Source organism: Aulonocara stuartgranti (assembly GCF_965226115.1).
Source record: "Aulonocara stuartgranti genome assembly, chromosome: 15".
Taxonomy (NCBI): domain Eukaryota; kingdom Metazoa; phylum Chordata; class Actinopteri; order Cichliformes; family Cichlidae; genus Aulonocara; species Aulonocara stuartgranti.
This window is the reverse complement of record NC_138951.1, coordinates 13,869,285-13,887,868: the sequence shown is the minus strand read 5'-3', so window position 1 is coordinate 13,887,868 and position 18,584 is coordinate 13,869,285. Positions and strand designations below refer to the sequence as shown.

The window sequence follows — 18,584 nt, the reverse complement described above, 5'->3', positions numbered from 1 at the left end:
ATGAGTTCACTGCACTCACATGGCCTCCACAGTCACCAGATCTCAATTTAAAAGAGCGCGTTTGGGATGTGGTGGAATTGGATATCCAATGGAAACTCGGCTGATAAAACTAGAGCAGCTGTGCGATGCTATCATATCAATATGGTCCAACATCTCAGAGGAATATTTGCAGCACCTTGTTGAATCCATGCCATGAAGAATAAAAGGAGTCCAACCTGGCACTTGCAAGATGCACCTAATGAAGTGGCTGGTCTGTGTTTGAGACCTATTAATCAGCCTTAAAGACTGAGTTTTAACTCCTATGTGAAGATTTTTAATTTCTACATTTCATATCACAATAAATTTCCATGAGTTAAAAAATGAAGTAATGACTGCACGTAAATGACATTTACATCCTAACTATAGCAGTCAAAATTTAAATGCAATATATTTTGTCATCTTTTCTTTTTTCTTTCTTTCTTTGATTTTTTTTTTTTTTTTTTTAGAATTTAGAGGAAATGTGGTCAAAATTGAGTTCTCCTCGTTCCTATGTGGCTTTTCTTCCTCCCACAGTCCACAAATTACGCATGGTCATTCTAGATTGACCATAGGTGTGAATGACTGATAAGTGCAAACATGGGAAGTGTTTCGAAGATAGCTTAAGATGCAGTCGTTCAAAGATATTGTCTGTAGGTGGAGACAAAGAACAAGACATGCAGAATGGCTGCTGAAAGCCATTCAAGCTGTTACTTCAGTGAGCTGGAGGTCTGATCAGGTGAACTCGGTGTTCAACTTATAAAAAGACAAGAAATACATAAAATAAACACACAGAAAATAAATATTCTGGAAAATATATTAAAAATGTGTATAGGCCAAAAGTGTAAGAAAAACGCATTACAGTAAAGCTGCCACTGATTGTAATTTCCAGCCAGTTATAGGAGCCAGTTACGTTTTTTTCAGTTGCTTTTCCTTAAAAAGCCTCGATTACTCCTCATATTAAGTACTTGATAATTAGCTGTTTGCTGAGCTGTTGCGCTGCGTGATAATGAATTCAAAATGGATGATGGGTTAAGATTTCATCCGCTGTTGATGGAAAAATGGATGATTTGATTAACTGCCACTTTAACCAGTTGTTGTTCTCCTCCAACCCAACCCAGGGGTACGACTATGACCCTACCGTTTCACAAATCATCACATGCCTTGGAGATTTATGATCTGCGCCTGGCTGCACTGCGCGAGCGGAAGACATCCAGCGAACTTTAAAAAATAAAAGCATAACATGCCAAGATAATAGGTCGGGTGGGGCTATAGCAAGCTGAGTGAATATTAGAACAAACCATAACTTTTAGTATAATGCGCTAATTTATTATTGAACAAATTATACATTGAATTTTGCATGTGCTACTATTGGCATCCCATAATGAACATAACTTGGCGTACAATTTTGGGAACAAAGAGTGTGTCTTTAAATTATACATTAAATAAACAGCCTGCTCCACTTTTACCTGTCTCATACTGCTATACGTGTTTTATTGTGAAATTTAAGCCTGGAAATCTCGGTTTGCTTTGGTTATGGCACGCTTGATAGTAGGCGCACTTCAATGCCAACTTTCTCAGAGCGCACAGGCGCAATGATCACTGCCAAACACAGCTGAGTGGAAGTGAGGAGACTTCACGCTGCATTCAGTTTCTGAGCATACACTTTTTTCTAACCTAAAAGAACAGAAATTAGAAGGTTTGTCGGTTGTTACGCACAGCGCCAGAGCTTCTAGTGACTTGCGTTAACTTTGTCAGAAAACGGATTCAGTTATAATCTCAAAGAGTTTGGCTGTTTTCTGGCGGACTTGTCAGAATAATGTGGGGCTTCCAGAGGACGCGGTATGCAGACTGCAACGGTTCTGAGGCCAGTGAAGAGACTGAGATTGTGGTGAATATCGGCGGAGTGAAACAGGTGTTGTATGGAGACGTGTTGACTCGCTTCCCGGAGACTCGACTGGCAGAGCTGGTGGACAGTTCACTCAAATCTTCTGAAGAAATCTCATTAATATGTGACGATTACGACCCGGACACGGGAGAATTTTACTTTGACAGAGACCCCGAAGCTTTTAAGTGCATAATTGAGTTGTATTATTATGGGGAGATACACATGAAACGAGGCATATGTCCAATTTGCTTCATGAAGGAGATGGAGTTCTGGAAAATTGACTCGGATTTTCTGGATGAATGTTGCAAAAGCCACCTGAAAGAGGTAGAGGATGAACTTGCAGAGATAGCCGAGAAAGTGAGAACTATCCTTGTCGACAGAGAAGGCGATCCGTCTGCAGGGGGCTGGCAGCGCTTCCAGATATGCCTCTGGCGGTTGATGGAAAAGCCAGAATCGTCCCTGCCTGCCCACATAATCGCTATAGTTTCTTTCATCTTCATCCTCATCTCCTCCGTGGTGATGTGCGTCGGCACCATCCCCGACCTGCAGGTGGAGGACTCGGAGGGTAAACTCACGGAGCATCCGGTCCTGGAGGTCATCGAGACCGTGTGCATTGGCTGGTTTACTATTGAATACCTCCTGCGTCTGATCTCTTCCCCAAATAAAATAAAATTCGTACTGTCCTTCATGAATATAATCGACTTCATGGCGATCATGCCCTTTTATGTGGTGCTGATTCTGACCTCCTTCGGCGCGGGAGTGATGGAGCTGGCTAATGTGCAGCAAGCAGTGCAGGCTTTACGCATAATGCGCATTGCGCGCATTTTCAAGCTGGCTCGCCATTCCTCGGGACTCCAGACTCTGACATCTGCCCTAAAGAGCAGCCTGAAGGAGCTCGGACTGCTCCTCATGTACATGGGCGTGGGGGTATTCCTTTTCTCGGCTTTGGGCTACACTATGGAGCAGAATCACCCGGACACCTTGTTCACCAGCATCCCACAGTCTTTTTGGTGGGCTGTGATCACCATGACCACAGTGGGGTATGGAGATGTCTACCCTAAGACCACTTTAGGTCGGTGTAACGCGGCTATCAGCTTTCTCTGTGGGGTCATCGCCATAGCCCTGCCTATACATCCCATCATCAACAATTTTGTCTTGTTCTACAACAAGCAACAGGTGCTGGAGACTGCGGCCAAACATGAGATTGAACTGATGGCACTGCGCACCGGCGGCGAGCTCATGGCTGCATCTGGCTCCCATAAACATATTTGCGGTGCAGGGGCCTGGGACAACGACATGCGTTCCGGTCACAGCGATACGTTCATTCCCTTACTGAAGGATCCCAGGGGAGGGGCGGGCATCCAGACCCCTAGCATGGACACAAGCTTTGAAAGCACAGCCGAGGCCACTGAACATTTTATCTCATGAAAGGGAAACCCCCCTTACATTAAAAAGTCAGCAAAAGAAGAAACATCATGAAATTAATTATTCAGTTTTGAATTATTCAAACGTAACTTGACAAATTTGGTTTAATGACACCGCCGTGACTGCAGAATGTAAATAGTCTCGTGGACAGAAGAAGGCTTTAATGCTTTCCAGGGACCTTTAAATGCATTGAGGATTTGCGCCTGTTAAACAGACATATGTGTGAGATATTGAATTGATGAGCTGTGCCTTTGCGCAGTGACTCGCTGTAGGCTGAGGGGTTCTGTTCAAACAGCCAATACACCGATTCCCCCATGTAGACATCTTATGTAACACGCCCATAGTCCTCACACTTATACTGTAGACCGCATTGTAGCGTAGTCCTCTGTACAGAAATATATACATCACAGTAAATGCTTTTAGTAACGCAGACAAGCAGCTTTAGTCAAGAGCACAGATAAATGTAATGACCCCAGGATTGATTTGTGAGAGTGTATAGACATCAAAACAGAGCTGAAGAAAAGCTGAAGGTGTTTGGATACAGACCACATGCCATACATTCAAATGAGGTAGGTGACTGTATCACTGCAACGTGTTGCAACCAAAGGTGTATGATGGGGACACAAAGCAACATAAGGCTGGGGGTGGGTTTATTTTTGCTGCTGCCTGTAATCGTCATGGCATCATTGTAATTTTTTTTGTAACTGACACTATATGATTGTGAGGTAATGCATCAAACATAAAGCCCGTCTACTGTGCAGGAATTTTTAATGCAGCGTCTGTGTCATTGGACTGAATTTCTCGTTAAGCTCGTGTTGCCGACATCGGAACTTCAGAGGCTTCCTTGCCTGCAAGACATGTTCCTGTAAATGGGTTTAAATTTTTACAGCAGTCGTCACCATCTCTGCAGAGGTTCCGAGGAATAAACTTGACCAGCGAGTTGTAGATGAGGGAAAGAAGCAACAGGCAAAACAAAAACGCTCGTGTATAACTCTATACATTCGTTTTTCAGCGTTCGGGGAAATACAATGAAGAAAAATACATAAAAAGAATAAATAAATAAATAAATAATAGAACTGTCTGGAAAGCAGGTAATGGATTTTTAAAGAAACTTGAAACCACCGTGTATTTTCGCACTGCCTCATATGTTCCAGAGTGAACTCTTAAATTGCCCTAATGGGGGCTATTTTTAAAGGTTACATTTTCACGGTTTGAAAGGTGTCAGCTCCTACGCCATTAGTCTGAGTGACATGAAATTTGCTGCACAAATAAACCAGTCCTTAGAAAAATTAGGCGGCACAGTAGGGGAGCTATAATTAAAATCTGGCACGTTTCATTCAGATGTCATGTCTAATGTGGCTTTTAAACTTTTAAGTCATTGCTCTCAGTTGAAAGCCCCTAAAGTTCTATAAGGTAACTTTTTTTTATTGCAATTTTCTTGTGAGGTGGGTTATTATCTGAATAATTTATGATACATTTTGTCTTGATATTTGATTATATCTGTCCTGAACAACTTTAGATACATAGAGTAACCCCTGATTGCAGAGAACTCAGCTGGTTATGTGTTAGTGTCTCTCTGGATTGTCATAACACAAAATTTGTGCTGCTTTTACAGACAGCGATCATTAATCCATACTAAAAGACTGTATGAAGGACTAAAGCTCATAGTCTGCATAGTGGATGTGAAAGATAATCCCATGTCTATGGGCAGAGCCTATGGGTAAGAGCAAGAATGTCAGTCTATGACCTTCCAAGGTAACTAAACTAAAATTCACAGCAGAATCCTTTTCAATATATAGCAGCTGTTTGCACCTGATAGGGATTTATAGTAAATCATACGGCAGGAAAAATAAAACTTGAACAGCTTAGTTTTAGGCATTATAAGGTGACTGTGTGCATCTTCAGTAATTAATGAATCATGCCTATTTATACATTAACAACATAATTAATTGTGCCTACAGTTTTAGGAGCAACTGTAGGAGCACCCCTAATTAGGAATCACTGGATAGTTCCTGTAGCCTTAACTTAACTTTTCAGCCTCAAAAAATGTATTATGGTAAATGGTCTGTATTTGTATAGCGCTTTACTAGTCCCAAAGGATCCCAAAGCGCTTTACACATCCAGTCATCCACCCATTCACACACTGGTGATGGCAAACTACATTGTAGCCACAGCCACCCTGGGGCGCACTGACAGAGGCGAGGCTGCCGGACACTGGCGCCACCGGGCCCTCTGACCACCACCAGTAGGCAACGGGTGAAGTGTCTTGCCCAAGGATACAACGACCGAGACTGTCCAAGCCGGGGCTCAAACCGGCAACCTTCCGATTACAAGGCGAACTCCCAACTCTTGAGCCACGGTCAGCGACTTAAAAGGTTAAAATATTAAGTACAAATAAGTCACATAATGTAGTTATTATAAAAGAATCCCAGTTTTCACATTCATCTCCAATGTAGAATTTCTCTTGGTTTAAGTTAAAAGTTGGGAAGCTAAAAGTAAAGAGCAACATGTTAATCTCAAGCGCTGTGATTGCTGCATTACTAAATCACCTGATACATCTTACAAAATGTCAGTTTGAAGAGAAAGGGGGCACTCCTTCTGCATGGCTACATCTTCACTAGTGTTTTCCACTTAGCTCGAGTCAACCTGAAAGGAAGCCCGTGGAGAAGGTCAGGAAGGACTCTCCAGGCTGTCCTCCCACACACATCCTACACAGGGCCGCTATCTCTCCCGTCCAGCAGCAGACTCACGCATGTCAAAGCCTGCGAGAAAGGCCTTTGTTCACGCTGACAGGTGGGACTGGAATGTCAAAGGCATGCATTGTGTAATGGAACAATGTTATTACGGCACACACGCAAACACACACGCACGCTCATGTTCAAATTTAGATGTATAAGCACAGACTTTGGCATATATAAACACCCCCCCCCCCCCCCACCCCACCCCTCTCTATAACGCCTACCCGTTCTACAAGTGCTCACACATAATTGCCCTCACACATGAACATAGTTGTTCACCCGTATGCCCACAGTCATGTGTGATCTACTCTGCAGTGGCTTGCTGTGATCTGATTGCCAGTTGCCAATTGTTACACCCACACGGTGGTCATCCACTACATTCAGTGGGTTTTAAAGATAAACATTTGCACAACATTGTACTCATTATCCCATTGTCCAACATAGTACCAATTATAATCCAGCCAGATAATGCTTGTTACTATTGAATCAATATATATTTATATCCTTTAAACTTGTGAGACATGATGGTATGACGGAAAACCAATTTTGTTTAAAAAACTGTCAACATTTGGTGGAAAATGGTCAACCTGTTTATCTACATACTTAAAAAAGACTTGAAAGGATCATCTATGGCAGCACACAGTGAGGCTATGCAGCATGCTATGTTTGTTTGATATCATACAATATTTATATCACCGACTATTTTATTATATCTAGTATCACATGTTGCTTGTTATAAATAAACATTTAGCAAATTAACAAATTAACTGCTTGACTGCCACCTGCCATATCTGCATGTGTTTCAGGAAATCAAAGCGCTTCTTAAAACTCATGCATCCCCTCCAGCTGACTCCCGATTGTTAACTTGTGGCATACCGGCACGCTAGTACTGGGTTACACCAAAAAATTTTGATGACAGCATGGACACACTGATGCCTCTCCCATTTCTCCCCTCCTTTGACCTTTAGAACAAGGATCATGCACACGTTCCCCATCTAAAAATAGGGAAGTCTCTGTAGGTATCCTGTATACAAATGGTGCAGACAAATAAAACACAAACTAAAGCAAATTATGTTTTACATGTCCCAAAGCAGCTGTTTGCTCTGCTGTTGTTGTAAAATGTGATTTTAATATGAAAAGCTTTTATTCACCGTCTGGGTATCCTGTGTAGATTTCCACAAGGTAAAATAAAACAGAAAACAAGGCAGCACTGTCCAAAAAACAACAGAAAATTAAGGTGAAGTTAAAATTACTAGAAAAAATGCAAACACAAAATGTAAATAAAACGAATAAACATGACTAAAAATGAATGGTGGCAACAAAAAATGACATTTTAAAGACAGTGTAGCTATAAGAGAAAGTTTTTTTTAATGAATTCACTGAGTCTCCGTCTCCAGGCGGGTTAATCCGAAGCCGAAGCTGTGGAACTCTGATGCTAAAGCACCCACTGCAGAGATAAACCTCATGTTTGGAAAAGCCAGGAGGGTCAGGGTCATATAGTACTGTGCAAAAGTCTGTTTTTCAGGTTTCTTAAAGGACATTCAAAGCTCTTCTTTGGATGTTGGCTGCCGTTGTGCTGGTGTTGGGGTGGAGCCATTTACTTAAATCATCAAATGTACGCTTCAGAGGACAAGCTAACGTCACTCCTGGAGTGTGTCTGAAAATAAGAGAAAAGAAAAATAGACGAAGATAAACAAAACAAATGCCATTTAAACTTTCAGACATATTGCTGATGCAATAGTACCCAAGATCACACTAAAAGCAGATAATGTCGGCCCTGAAACCGTACAAATGAGATACATTTGAATAGATTCATATCCTGCAGAAGATGGTCAAATGCCTTCATTTGAATAAGAATGGGAGTGCTAAGGCTTAACAGCCCACCCCTGCGAGCACTATCGCTGCTTGAAAGATATTTTCAGCTGCAGGAAAGGGAAAAGGTAATCTCCCTGATGTTAGATTGAGAAAAAGAGGGAAAAACATATTTCACAAGATTGTGTGCCCTTTTCATCTTTTTTCAGCAGGAATGTTTAAAACACTGCGTAGGCGTACCCTGGAGCACTTCAATTCAGGCAGAGCTGCATAAAATTGCATGACAATAATTACATAGATTAAATCTGACCTTCAACAAAATAGCAGAATGGGATGATGTACTGATCCCACTCAACCTGTCTGCTAAAATTATTTTCATAGCTTTTTTTTCCTTCCCTCTTGTGCACCTTTATCACTTTTTTCCACTTTTATTTTTGCAAAATGTTCTTTTGCAAAACATCTGTTCCTGTGGGTTTATAAGAACAACGCTAAGAAATGTACAGTATTCTGAATAACAGACCTTCGTTTGGAATGCCAAATAACCCGTGCACAGTCACTGCATCATTTAAAATGTAGCCTCACAGCTGAATGTGCCAAAACCTTTCAAAGTGCAAAGTGGTAAACAGTGAAAACAATTCCGCTCTTTGCTGGTGGTATATTACAGAGAACTACAAAAAAAAGAAAGAAAAAGCATTATGAGAAAAATGACTCACCTGTAGACTAGTTCTCATTGATGTTTTTTTACTTTTTGTCTTAGGGACTAAGAGACATGCTGTCTGATGCAAAGCTCCTGCAAAGATATGAATGAGGGTTTTGCAAATGCTATGAATCTGTTTGAAGACACCTGCAAGAGAATACTGAGTGATAACTATGGGTGCACTAATACATAGGGCATGTAAATACCTTCATTTAAAAGAAATTAGCAATAACTATCCCCATAGATTGCAGTGATACCTGATTACCATTTTATCTTTTCTTTCGGTGAAAGTGAAGATTCATGCTCAGAGAGTGGAAAGATAAACTATGATACATGTTCCCACACATGTCTGTCTACCAATCTTCACACAACCATTCAGCTGGGAAGAGCTGCTGGGAAAAAAGAACACATGTCAAGAGTTTAACTTAGTTTCAGTGTAAGCTCAGTATCTTGAGATCGGGTGAGCAAGTTATGACCTGCTTTTTTTCAGGGTTGCTAACTGAGGGTGTTTTGGAGTGCCCGTTAATGTGAAATATAGAGTGGGTGGTTCCAGGCTATCACAGTGTAATACACTGAATTTCCAGGAGGCAATTTGCTGTGACCTTAACTCACTGAAAACATCTATGGTGGTCCCTGCTGCTTCAAAATGTAGGCTCAGGAAAGTTGCATCAGTTTCTTTTCAGGAAAACATCTTATTTGATTCATTCAGTGGCAAGAGCTGATTGCAAATTAGCTGTTTACATTGAGGTTTGGATATGAGAGTGTGTGGTTTACTAATTCTCTCTGCTAGCCCTGTTATGGACTTGCCTGTTGCCCAGCGTGTACCCTGCCTTTCACCATGCAACAGCTGGGATCAGCCCTCTGTGATCCCATTGGATAAGCATCTACATAAAACTGGGTGAATGGATTTATATAGCGTATGTTCAACCAAAGGGTACAACAAAATATTTATGAAACCAATATATCAGCTTAATAGTCTCTCATTGGTTTTTTTAGCTATTGTGTTGGAATACTAATATTCAAGAATGGCTTTATGATAAACCTGTGCACAGAGCCTTAATCTAAAAATCAATTGCGATGCTCACTTTGTCTCGCTGATGAATATGTTTACTCTGTGCTGTTAATTGCTCCATTTAGTTTCCTGTGTTACTGCTTCAGAAAACTTAAATGCAATTAAACGAATTTAATGTTTTGATATTAAAGTAAAGATGAGTTTGGTCTTGGTGCAGGATGCAATCTCAAAGCTTAGTTATACATATATATGCATATATATATACATACATACATGTATACACACATATATATACATATACATACATATATACACACATATATATACATATACACACATATACTGTATATATATGAAAGGCAAATATATATATATGAAAAGACAAAAGGTTCTTTGCTTTACTGTTCCTAGGACTGCTGATCAGTAAAAAATGATCCCATTATATTAAATTTGATTATAACACAATAATATAAACAGTAAACCAAACATTTGTGGTCAAACAGGAATCTAGTTGCCTTTTCAATTTGAAACTCCAAGTGTATAGCGCCAATAAACAGACTATGCTATGGCCCCTAAATGAGACTAGCGTACTAGAAAAACTACTTTCTTCTTTTAGCCCCAAATAAACTCAGATCTTTCATCATCAATAAAAGGGTAAAAACGAAAACTTGTAGTAGTAAACTTTAGTAAACTTTTGAGAACATGGTGGGATTAGTACTCACAGAGCGGGTTGCCAAACAGGACTGCGGCATTTATCGACATGACTTCATATAAGGTCATCAGTTTAAAACATTTACTTAACCAGCTTAATAAGTGTGACCAGTGAAAAGCCAGTTACCCCCCTCGTTTTAGCCTTTATACTAAACTAGGCTAATTGCCTCCTTGCTTGAGAACAGTGTTTAATATTCAGTAAAGACCTCTGAGTTGCCTTTTTGCTTATCTTAACTCCTAGAAAACCTTTGAGCCATTTCTTTGAAAATTTAATACAGAACATCAATACAAACAATGCATACATTCAGCCACTGAAGGCTTTGTTTAAACCAGCCTCAGTGAGGGCAGGAAAATAATCTCCTCTTTATATTCCACTGTTTTCATGCTGACACTGCTGTGTCCCCCAGAGTAAAATGAACATTCATTCAGCAAATATGAATATGTAAATTAAAGTCAGAATCATGGTGTATTTATTCTTGTTGTTACCGACTTGTTATGCATTGTGTCACAGTCTTTGAATTGTCATTTTGTGGCTGTGCACTGTGTTCTGTGTCACAGCTTTACACTTTACTTTTGTGCTGAGTGCTTTGATCAGGGCCTCGGACAGCTTCAAAATACTTTTTCAAAGCCGAAGCTCGTAAAGCTGCCCCCGTTTGTTTAAAAATCAACCCATCCACTGCTTGATTTTTTTTAAAAAGCAAATTAATTCAATTAAAACGTTATAAAAAGCAGCAGATAAAAGGAAAAAAAAAGGCTCCCTTTTGTACCACAGTCAGTATAACAAAGAGGTATGACTGTCTGCTTCCTTCTGGCACATGTTGTTCTTTCTTTGCTCACCTAGTCAATTCACTGATGCCCTTCACTGATGGTTCTCGCTTCAAAAATGGATTACAAAGGGCATCTTGTAGCGGTCCTGTGTCACCTCTACTGATAAATGTATGGACATCCCATTAAGGAAACTGCCCTCAAGAGACCAGCGCTGTAGTGATAGATCTGAGCTGCCCACTGACACAGTTGCAGGTGCTGATTATCTTATCCAGAGACAATGAAGCTTTATGGAGTGGAACATCCTTGTCCTGTAGTGGGTTCCAACAATAATTACAATCAATTTAGGGTGGCAGGTCATAAAAACAATATTTAGTGGGGGCATTATCAGATGTATACCTCCTCTGGGTTGTGAAATTTGTCTCTGTCATAAAAGATTTCAGTCATGCAGTTTCCATTTCTCAGTGTGACAGCTTTGCAGTATTGTAATATCTAGCCTGGGCTTTCTATCCCTGGAGGCTAACAAGAGGAAATTAGCTAAAGTTTTATACAAATACAATACTTTGCAAAAGTGTTGAGTTGTGCTTAATTTCTTTACTTATATTTCTTAGATTTTGCTTCTGTGGATTGAAGGATATAAAAAAAAACAACAACAGCAATAGAATAATATTAAACACAAAGTGAACCCGTCTTCCTTCATTAAATAGGTTCTTTTAGATGTTAAGGAGGAATTGACTTAACCAGGCTGGCGGAGAATGAAGACAACCGGACACCTGCTGCAGATGGGGAATCAGTGAACTTTTATTGAGACAGAGACAACCTCTCAACACAGCTCACATCAGGAGATTCCTAATATTTGCTGTGAGGATGAGTATATATTCTCTAAAACTTACAGGAGGGGGTTGTGAGGAAAGTGCTGCATTAGCAAAAAAACAACTCCATAAAAGGAAATCGGCCTTGGGTGTTCTAGTCTCTTCGCTTGCAGATATCTTGCACCTGCAGGCTGAGGCGATCGCTTCTTATCGCTCTCAAGGCCAAAGTCGTGAGCACATTTTTATTACACAGTTGCACAGTAACTTTAAAGCTGAACAATATTTAAAGCTGAATAATGTTTAAAGCTGAACAATATTTAAAGCTGAATAATGTTTAAAGCTGAACAATATTTAAAGCTGAATAATGTTTGATCAGATTATATTTTCTTCAAATCCCCCTTTTGACCCATCTTAAATGGGTCAACACACAAAAATAAGTAACATTCAAAGGAACACAGAGACGTGTCGAAGCCTGGCTCGAAAAACTCCTCGGGTCTTATCATTTGTCTTTATCTGTCATTGCAGATGAGGAGAAAAGAGTCCAGGCACCACCCTGCCCAGGGGTCGGCTGCAAGCAGTCTCGGTTCCCGACGAAAGCAGTAACAGCTGTCCTGCAACCAAGGATACAACGAGTTAGTGCAACCAGGGTAGTGACACAAAATTAACAGTTCCTGTAACTCAGCAACCAAAAAACATAAGTAATGATAAAAATGTGGAGAGTACAGAGTATACTATAATAATGAGAGATATAAACGTGAAAATGTGAAAGAATAAATCAACCGGAAAATAAACCCAGAACGGTAACTGCTAAGGACATTCAAAAGTGAATATGGTAAAACGTGAGGAAGGGGTGTGGAAAAAAAACAATTTATATCCAGTGGTGGGAGTACACATTCGCTCAGGCTTAAGTCCGGAGACCCTGAGAACATCGCTTAACCCTCACAACCTGACCAGACACAGTTCAACCAGATATATCCTTCAAGAGGAAGTGGGTGAGGGAAACAATTAATAACAAGCCTAATACAAAACACCACAGAGAAACAACCATTCTAGAAGAATTTAAACAAGAGAAAGACGATAATGTTCGTCACCCTCACGATCAGAGTTTCCATCATCCGTTGGCGAGGAGGTGGGAAGTTGACTAGCCAATAAAGGCATCTGCCGGGCGAGATCCTTATCCTCAGGAGTGAGAGCTGTAACAATCAGTCTCTGGAAGAGGGATCGAATGCATGGAATACAACAGCAACCGCAGGTGACTAGGATAGCAACAAAAACTGAGATGGAAACTAGGATGGAAGCTACAAGGGCCTTATATTTGCCAAACATGTTAAGCCAAGAGTCTCACATGGCAGTATCAACGCCCGAGTGTTCCTTCATTTTAACAGTAAGAGCTGTGAGACCAGTAATAGCTTTAGTGAGGGAACCATCAGGAGCTGTGTTATTGGGGATATAGGTACAGCACTCCTGACCAAAAAGGCTGCAGACTCCGCCTCTTTCTGCGAGGAGAAAATCCGTTGCGACCCTGTTTTGGAAAGCCATTAGGGAAGTGGCAGATAACTGTGCATGCACAGCTTCAAAACCATCTCGAGTGTAATTAGCCAACAGTTGCACATTAAAGTGAATGTAGTTAATTCTGTCTACATTCGCATTTATTTCAACCATCCAAAGTATCGAGGCCCATCCTGCTTTAACCTGGTCTCGCAGTTTATATTCATCGGGGACCCCACGGGGTATACCTACAGCATCAATATAGGTTGGATTATGAGCTGAACCTGGGATTAGAGAACGTTTAGAGCGGCGTTCAGAGGAGGATGGGAGGCCAACTTCGTGTACTTTTATAGAGAGATCTACTGGAGTGACTAAAACAGGTAAAATAAGAGTTATGAGAGCGCAAAGACCTGACGCATCCCGAGGGAAACCATCATATAACTTGTTATTGCCACACCACCACCACAAATCAGCCCTAGCCGTAGGTCGGAAGTTTGGTTTCATAACCGTCATCTCAGTGCACCAAGAAGAGTTCAAGCTACCTAGTTTTACTGCATTGCCTGTCAGGTTAATACAAGTGAAATTGTTCACAGCTACATCTGAAGAAAAGAAAGGTGGTTTATTAGAGACCGAGCGTTGAGTTTTAGGAAAGTGGTTTTCCAGATATGAGCAATGACCTCGTTTTGTATTGTTCATAAGATGCAGGAGGCATGCACTATTGACTGGCGCCGGTACAACTCGTAAAGTGGGGCGGGCTCCCATACACACTATGCAGTCGGACGCCGTCTTGTCAGCAGCTTGTTCAGCTAGTAGTAACCAGTTGTTTGTTGCTCCAGAAATACCGGTTAGAATTTGGAAGAGGTCATCTTTAGACATTTTATTTGTGTCTACAATGCGTATTCGGCCGTTTCTCCCCCCGTTTGTATATGTCACCGGAGGGCCATTAAAGGTGGGGTTATCATCTTTAACTACAGAGCTTGGAGCTGCACCAACGCTAGGGCATATTTCCATTTGCCAATACAGGGCGGTGCGATCAGTCCAAGGGGCAAGTATAAATTGTTGACAGGAGGTCAAGGACAGATCCTTTAGGGTAAAAATTAAGCCTGAAAGATCCGGTTTTTTTGCTATTCTGAGCATATTTTGGTTTCTCCAGTGCAAAGCCTGACCCCTAGAGTGCTTGGACCAATCGAGGTCCGTTTCTGACACTAAACTGGACCACTTCCACTGATGCCAACCTCCCAGGGTTATATACCACACTGAGGAGGAGAGATGTACTGCAAGGTTAAAAAGATCCCCCCCTTGGTCTTTGGTGACGGGAGTGACTGGGAAGCTAGCGAAATCTATTTCGACTACCCAACTTTTATTGTTGGGGACACAGAGAGTAATCATTCTAGTCGTACTTGGGGTGCAGGAGGTAACCGTGTGTCGTTTCTTTCTAAATGGAGCGGGCGTGGGCAAAACTGGAGAGGAAGTGGTGGGCAAGACCCTAGGGGCTACATTTGTCAGATTGGGACTGTCAGAAGGGGGCGAAGCTTTTGAACTTGAAGGTGTCAGAAGTGTCGGGGGCCCTTCACAGATCAGGATTATGCCAATGGGAATGAGACCCAGGGCCAGGAAGCAAACAAAGACGCAACATCTTTGCCTGCCTGTCATTTCAGGGGGAAAGGGCCAAGACATGTTTACTTAGCTTGGATGTCGTCTAATAGAGGATGATGGGGCACAGAAAGGTGGTCCAGTTCCCCCCACCTCGCCAAGGGCGTGTTCTAGGAGTTAAAGAGCAACAAAAAGTATCAGTGACACAACTTTAAATGAGCTTTCAGCGGTTAAAACTATTGCAATGTAAAATGTAAATCTTAAAAACTCAAGCCAATATAAAAGCAAAGTCATAAAAGATGTTAAAAATAAAAAAAAATGTTTAGTTCAGTATGAAGAACACCCCCTTTTGTAACCAGCCGGCTTGTAGGTTGAGTTTTGGCTCCCTCAAGTGGTTGGTGATGCTGTTGCAGCTCCTTCTGACAGGTCCTTCTGCACCTCTCTCAAGGTTCTTCCTGGTTCGGTGGCAGCAGCGCACTGTGTGTAATGAAACCAGGTGTCACCTTTCCCTTCGAGCCTGACAGCGTGGGAGGTCCGCTCTGTTATGCGGTAAGGGCCTGTCCAGCGAGGCTCAGCCCACTTTCTCTTTGTGACTTTCAGGAGGACGTAGTCCATTCCAGGTGTAGCCGCCTCTTTCAGCTCTTGCTGGTTTCTTTCAGCGACCTGTGAGGAATACTGGGCAACAAAACTGCGGAGCATGTTATAATATGTCCTCGGATCGAGGTCTGAATCAGCTTCATCCGACATTAACAGGCGAGAGGAGGGGCCAGGAAAAGGCCTGCCATGCTCCAACTCAAATGGAGTGTAACCAGAGGTTTGATTTACTGAGCATCTTATGGACATTAATGCAAGAGGCAATGCCTTAACCCAATCTAATTTGGTCTGTGCACAGATTTTAGCCAATTTAGTTTTTAGAGTTTGATTCATCCTTTCCACTTTCCCTTGGGATTGGGGGTGGTAAACTGAGCCAAACTTATGTTTCAAACCTAATGCGGCTTCAACCCTCTGCAGATCGTGGTTCCTGAAATGTGAACCATTGTCCGACCTTATGACCTCGGGAAACCCATGCTGTGGTATATAATGATTAATCAGACACTTCACCACAGTTCTACTGTTTTCACTTGCTGTCGGCCAGGCTTCTGGCCAACCTGAAAATGCATCCACAGCCACCAGCAGGTACCTGTAACCACCCACTCTGTCCACCATGTCTGTGTAATCAATGATTATTTCTTTCCCTGGGCAAAGTGGGATGGGGAAGTACCCTGCTATTGGCTTGACGGCGGGCTTGATTCCAAATTGGTTGCACTCCTTACAGGTTTTAACCATGTATTTTGTCATGTCTTTTAGATAAGGGTGCCACCAGGCGGCTAAATTCCTCATCATTTGTGCAGGTCCCACATGCCCCACTCCATGTGCCTCTTCCATTGCTGTCTGTCTGACCCCTGGCGGTAGAATGGGCCTTCCATCTGGGCTACGCCAGACATCTGTGTTTGTGGCCCCTCTTGTTACCCATAATGATTTTTCCTGGGGGCTGGCTTTGTCCTGTAACTCTCTGATTGTGGCTAGGCCTAGTTGTATGGGTGGTCTTTCTGGAGGGGGTGTGGCTTCTGGGTCCATTACCATAATCAGGGAGGGTAAGTAACCAGCTGTCTGCTTCGCTACTAAGTCGGCCTGTTTGTTACCTAATGCCACTAAATCCAATCCGGCACTGTGACCTTTGCATTTTACCACTGCCACCTTAACAGGTAACAACAGTGCTTCCGCTAATTCCCTCATTTCTATCTCATGTTTAATAGGCTTTCCGCTGGCTGTCAAAAAACCAGCTCTTAGCCACTGCTTGAGCTCCACATGCACTGCTCCCACAGCATAAGCTGAATCACTGTATATATTCACTTTCTGTCCCTTTCCCATCCTTAAGGCTTCAATCACCGCTCTCAGTTCAGCTCTCTGTGCAGACTGTTGTCCTGTCAACTGCTCTGCTTTCACTGTTTTCCATCTCATGTCTGTCTGTTCCACTATTGCCCATGCAGCCTTCAACATTCCACTTTCAGTTCTGAAACAACATCCATCTGTGAACCAATCTTTTTCTGCATCCATTAGAGGTTCTGCCTGCAAATCTGGCCTGATTTTCTCCTGTACCTGCACAACCTCTTCACACATATGTGGTTCCCCTGATCCCATGTGATCAGCCATGTTTATGCCTTCATGTGAGTAGGTGATGTGTGGTGCTTCCAAAATGGTACTGAGGCGTCTCTGCCTGAGTGAAGTGAGTGTGAAGGCCTGTGAGGAGACGTAGGCCACCACACTGTGTGATGTCAAAATTTTTAGTGGGTGGTTCATCACTATGTGTGCTGTTTTCTGAATGATTTTTGCAAGTCCAGAAACGTGTTGTGTGCACGGTGGGTGGCGTTTTTCAGTGTTGTCAAGCATTACGCTTACATATGTCAACACTTTTCTCTCTCCCCCTTTTTCTGGAACAGGATACCATTGATATGGGTTCCAGTTCCAGAAACATCAAGATGAAAAGGCAAAGCATAATCTGGCACAGCAAGGTCAGAGGCGACAGAAAGCTGTTGTTTTAACTTTATAAACGCCTGTTCTGCTTCTGTAGTCCATGAGAGGAGAGCAGAGAGGTTTCTCATGCCTTGTTCATTTACCAAAACCCTCAAAGGGGAAGTAAGGCCAACATAGTCTGGGACATAGGTCCTGCTGTAACCGGTCAGGCCCAAAAATGACAACATGTCTTTTACAGTTAGAGGTTTTGGATGGTGCAAAATGGAGTTCCTGTGTTCTGGGGACAAGGAAATACCGGACTGTGAGACCATGCGGCCTAGAAAAGAAACCTGTTTTCTTGCAATCTGTAGTTTGTTTTTGCTCACTTTAAAACCTGTGTTGGCCAGGTGTTGAAGTACCACTCTGGTGGCCTCCAAACAGATGTCAGCCGTGGGGGCAGACAGCAAAAGGTCATCCACATATTGTATTAACATACAGTCAGATGGTAGTGGGCTGGTTTGTAAAAGTTCTTTCAAACACTGATTAAACAGTCCTGGGGAGAGGGCAAATCCCTGTGGTAAGCGAGTGTAACGCCATTGTCGGCCTCTAAATGTAAATGAGAAAATGTCACGCAGTGACTCACGAAGTGGGAGGCAGAAAAAGGCATTAGCCAAGTCAATGCAGGTGAACCAGGCATGAGATGGTGGGAGGTTGGTCAAGGCAACATAAGGATTAGGCACAGGCAAAGTAGGAGTGCCAAGTAAGGCATTAATCCTTCTCAAATCATGTGCCATTCTGAACTTCCCCGTGCCTTTTTTCTCAACGGGTAGGATGGGCGTGTTCCACTTAGAGCAGGAGGGCTCCAAGACACCGGCAGTGACCAAACCAGAAATTGTTTCTGCAATCCCAGCCTCAGCCTCCGGTCTGTGTGGGTACTGAGGCTGCCACAAAGGGGTAGCAGATGACAGTTGAAAAGAGACTGGCTCCACTTCAACTAAACCTACATCTGTGGGTCCAAGGGACCACAAACAATCTGGAAGAGAGTCGAGTAAAGGCGCAGCATCACAGTGGTCTGTGTGTTCTCTGCCATGTGACCCGCTGACCACTCCATGTTGCAGTGTTGAGGAATTAAAGC

At 42.4% G+C, this 18,584-nt stretch overlaps 2 protein-coding genes across 2 annotated transcripts; one reads left to right on the top strand and one right to left on the bottom strand.

Moving 5' to 3' along the window:
• Window positions 1-1,625: 1,625 nt before the first annotated feature.
• Window positions 1,626-4,093, top strand: LOC309688541 (voltage-gated potassium channel regulatory subunit KCNF1-like). Its single transcript, XM_082504325.1, has one exon. The coding sequence runs from the start codon at window positions 1,835-1,837 to the stop codon at window positions 3,329-3,331; it is 1,497 nt and encodes a 498-aa protein (XP_082360451.1). The 5' UTR covers window positions 1,626-1,834; the 3' UTR covers window positions 3,332-4,093.
• A 7,747-nt stretch (window positions 4,094-11,840) lies between these two features.
• LOC309688722 (uncharacterized protein) lies at window positions 11,841-17,400 on the bottom strand. The gene is made up of 2 exons (XM_082504638.1): window positions 12,827-17,400; window positions 11,841-12,794 (listed from the first exon to the last, which is right to left on the bottom strand). The coding sequence occupies exon 1, from the start codon at window positions 17,384-17,386 to the stop codon at window positions 15,344-15,346; it is 2,043 nt and encodes a 680-aa protein (XP_082360764.1). The 5' UTR covers window positions 17,387-17,400; the 3' UTR covers window positions 11,841-12,794; window positions 12,827-15,343.
• Window positions 17,401-18,584: the final 1,184 nt, after the last annotated feature.

Excerpts from the sequence above, each read along its gene's own strand:
- LOC309688722 (XM_082504638.1), bottom strand. The coding sequence starts at position 17,386 with ATGCTTGACAACACTGAAAAACGCCACCCACCGTGCACACAACACGTT.
- LOC309688541 (XM_082504325.1), top strand. The coding sequence starts at position 1,835 with ATGTGGGGCTTCCAGAGGACGCGGTATGCAGACTGCAACGGTTCTGAG.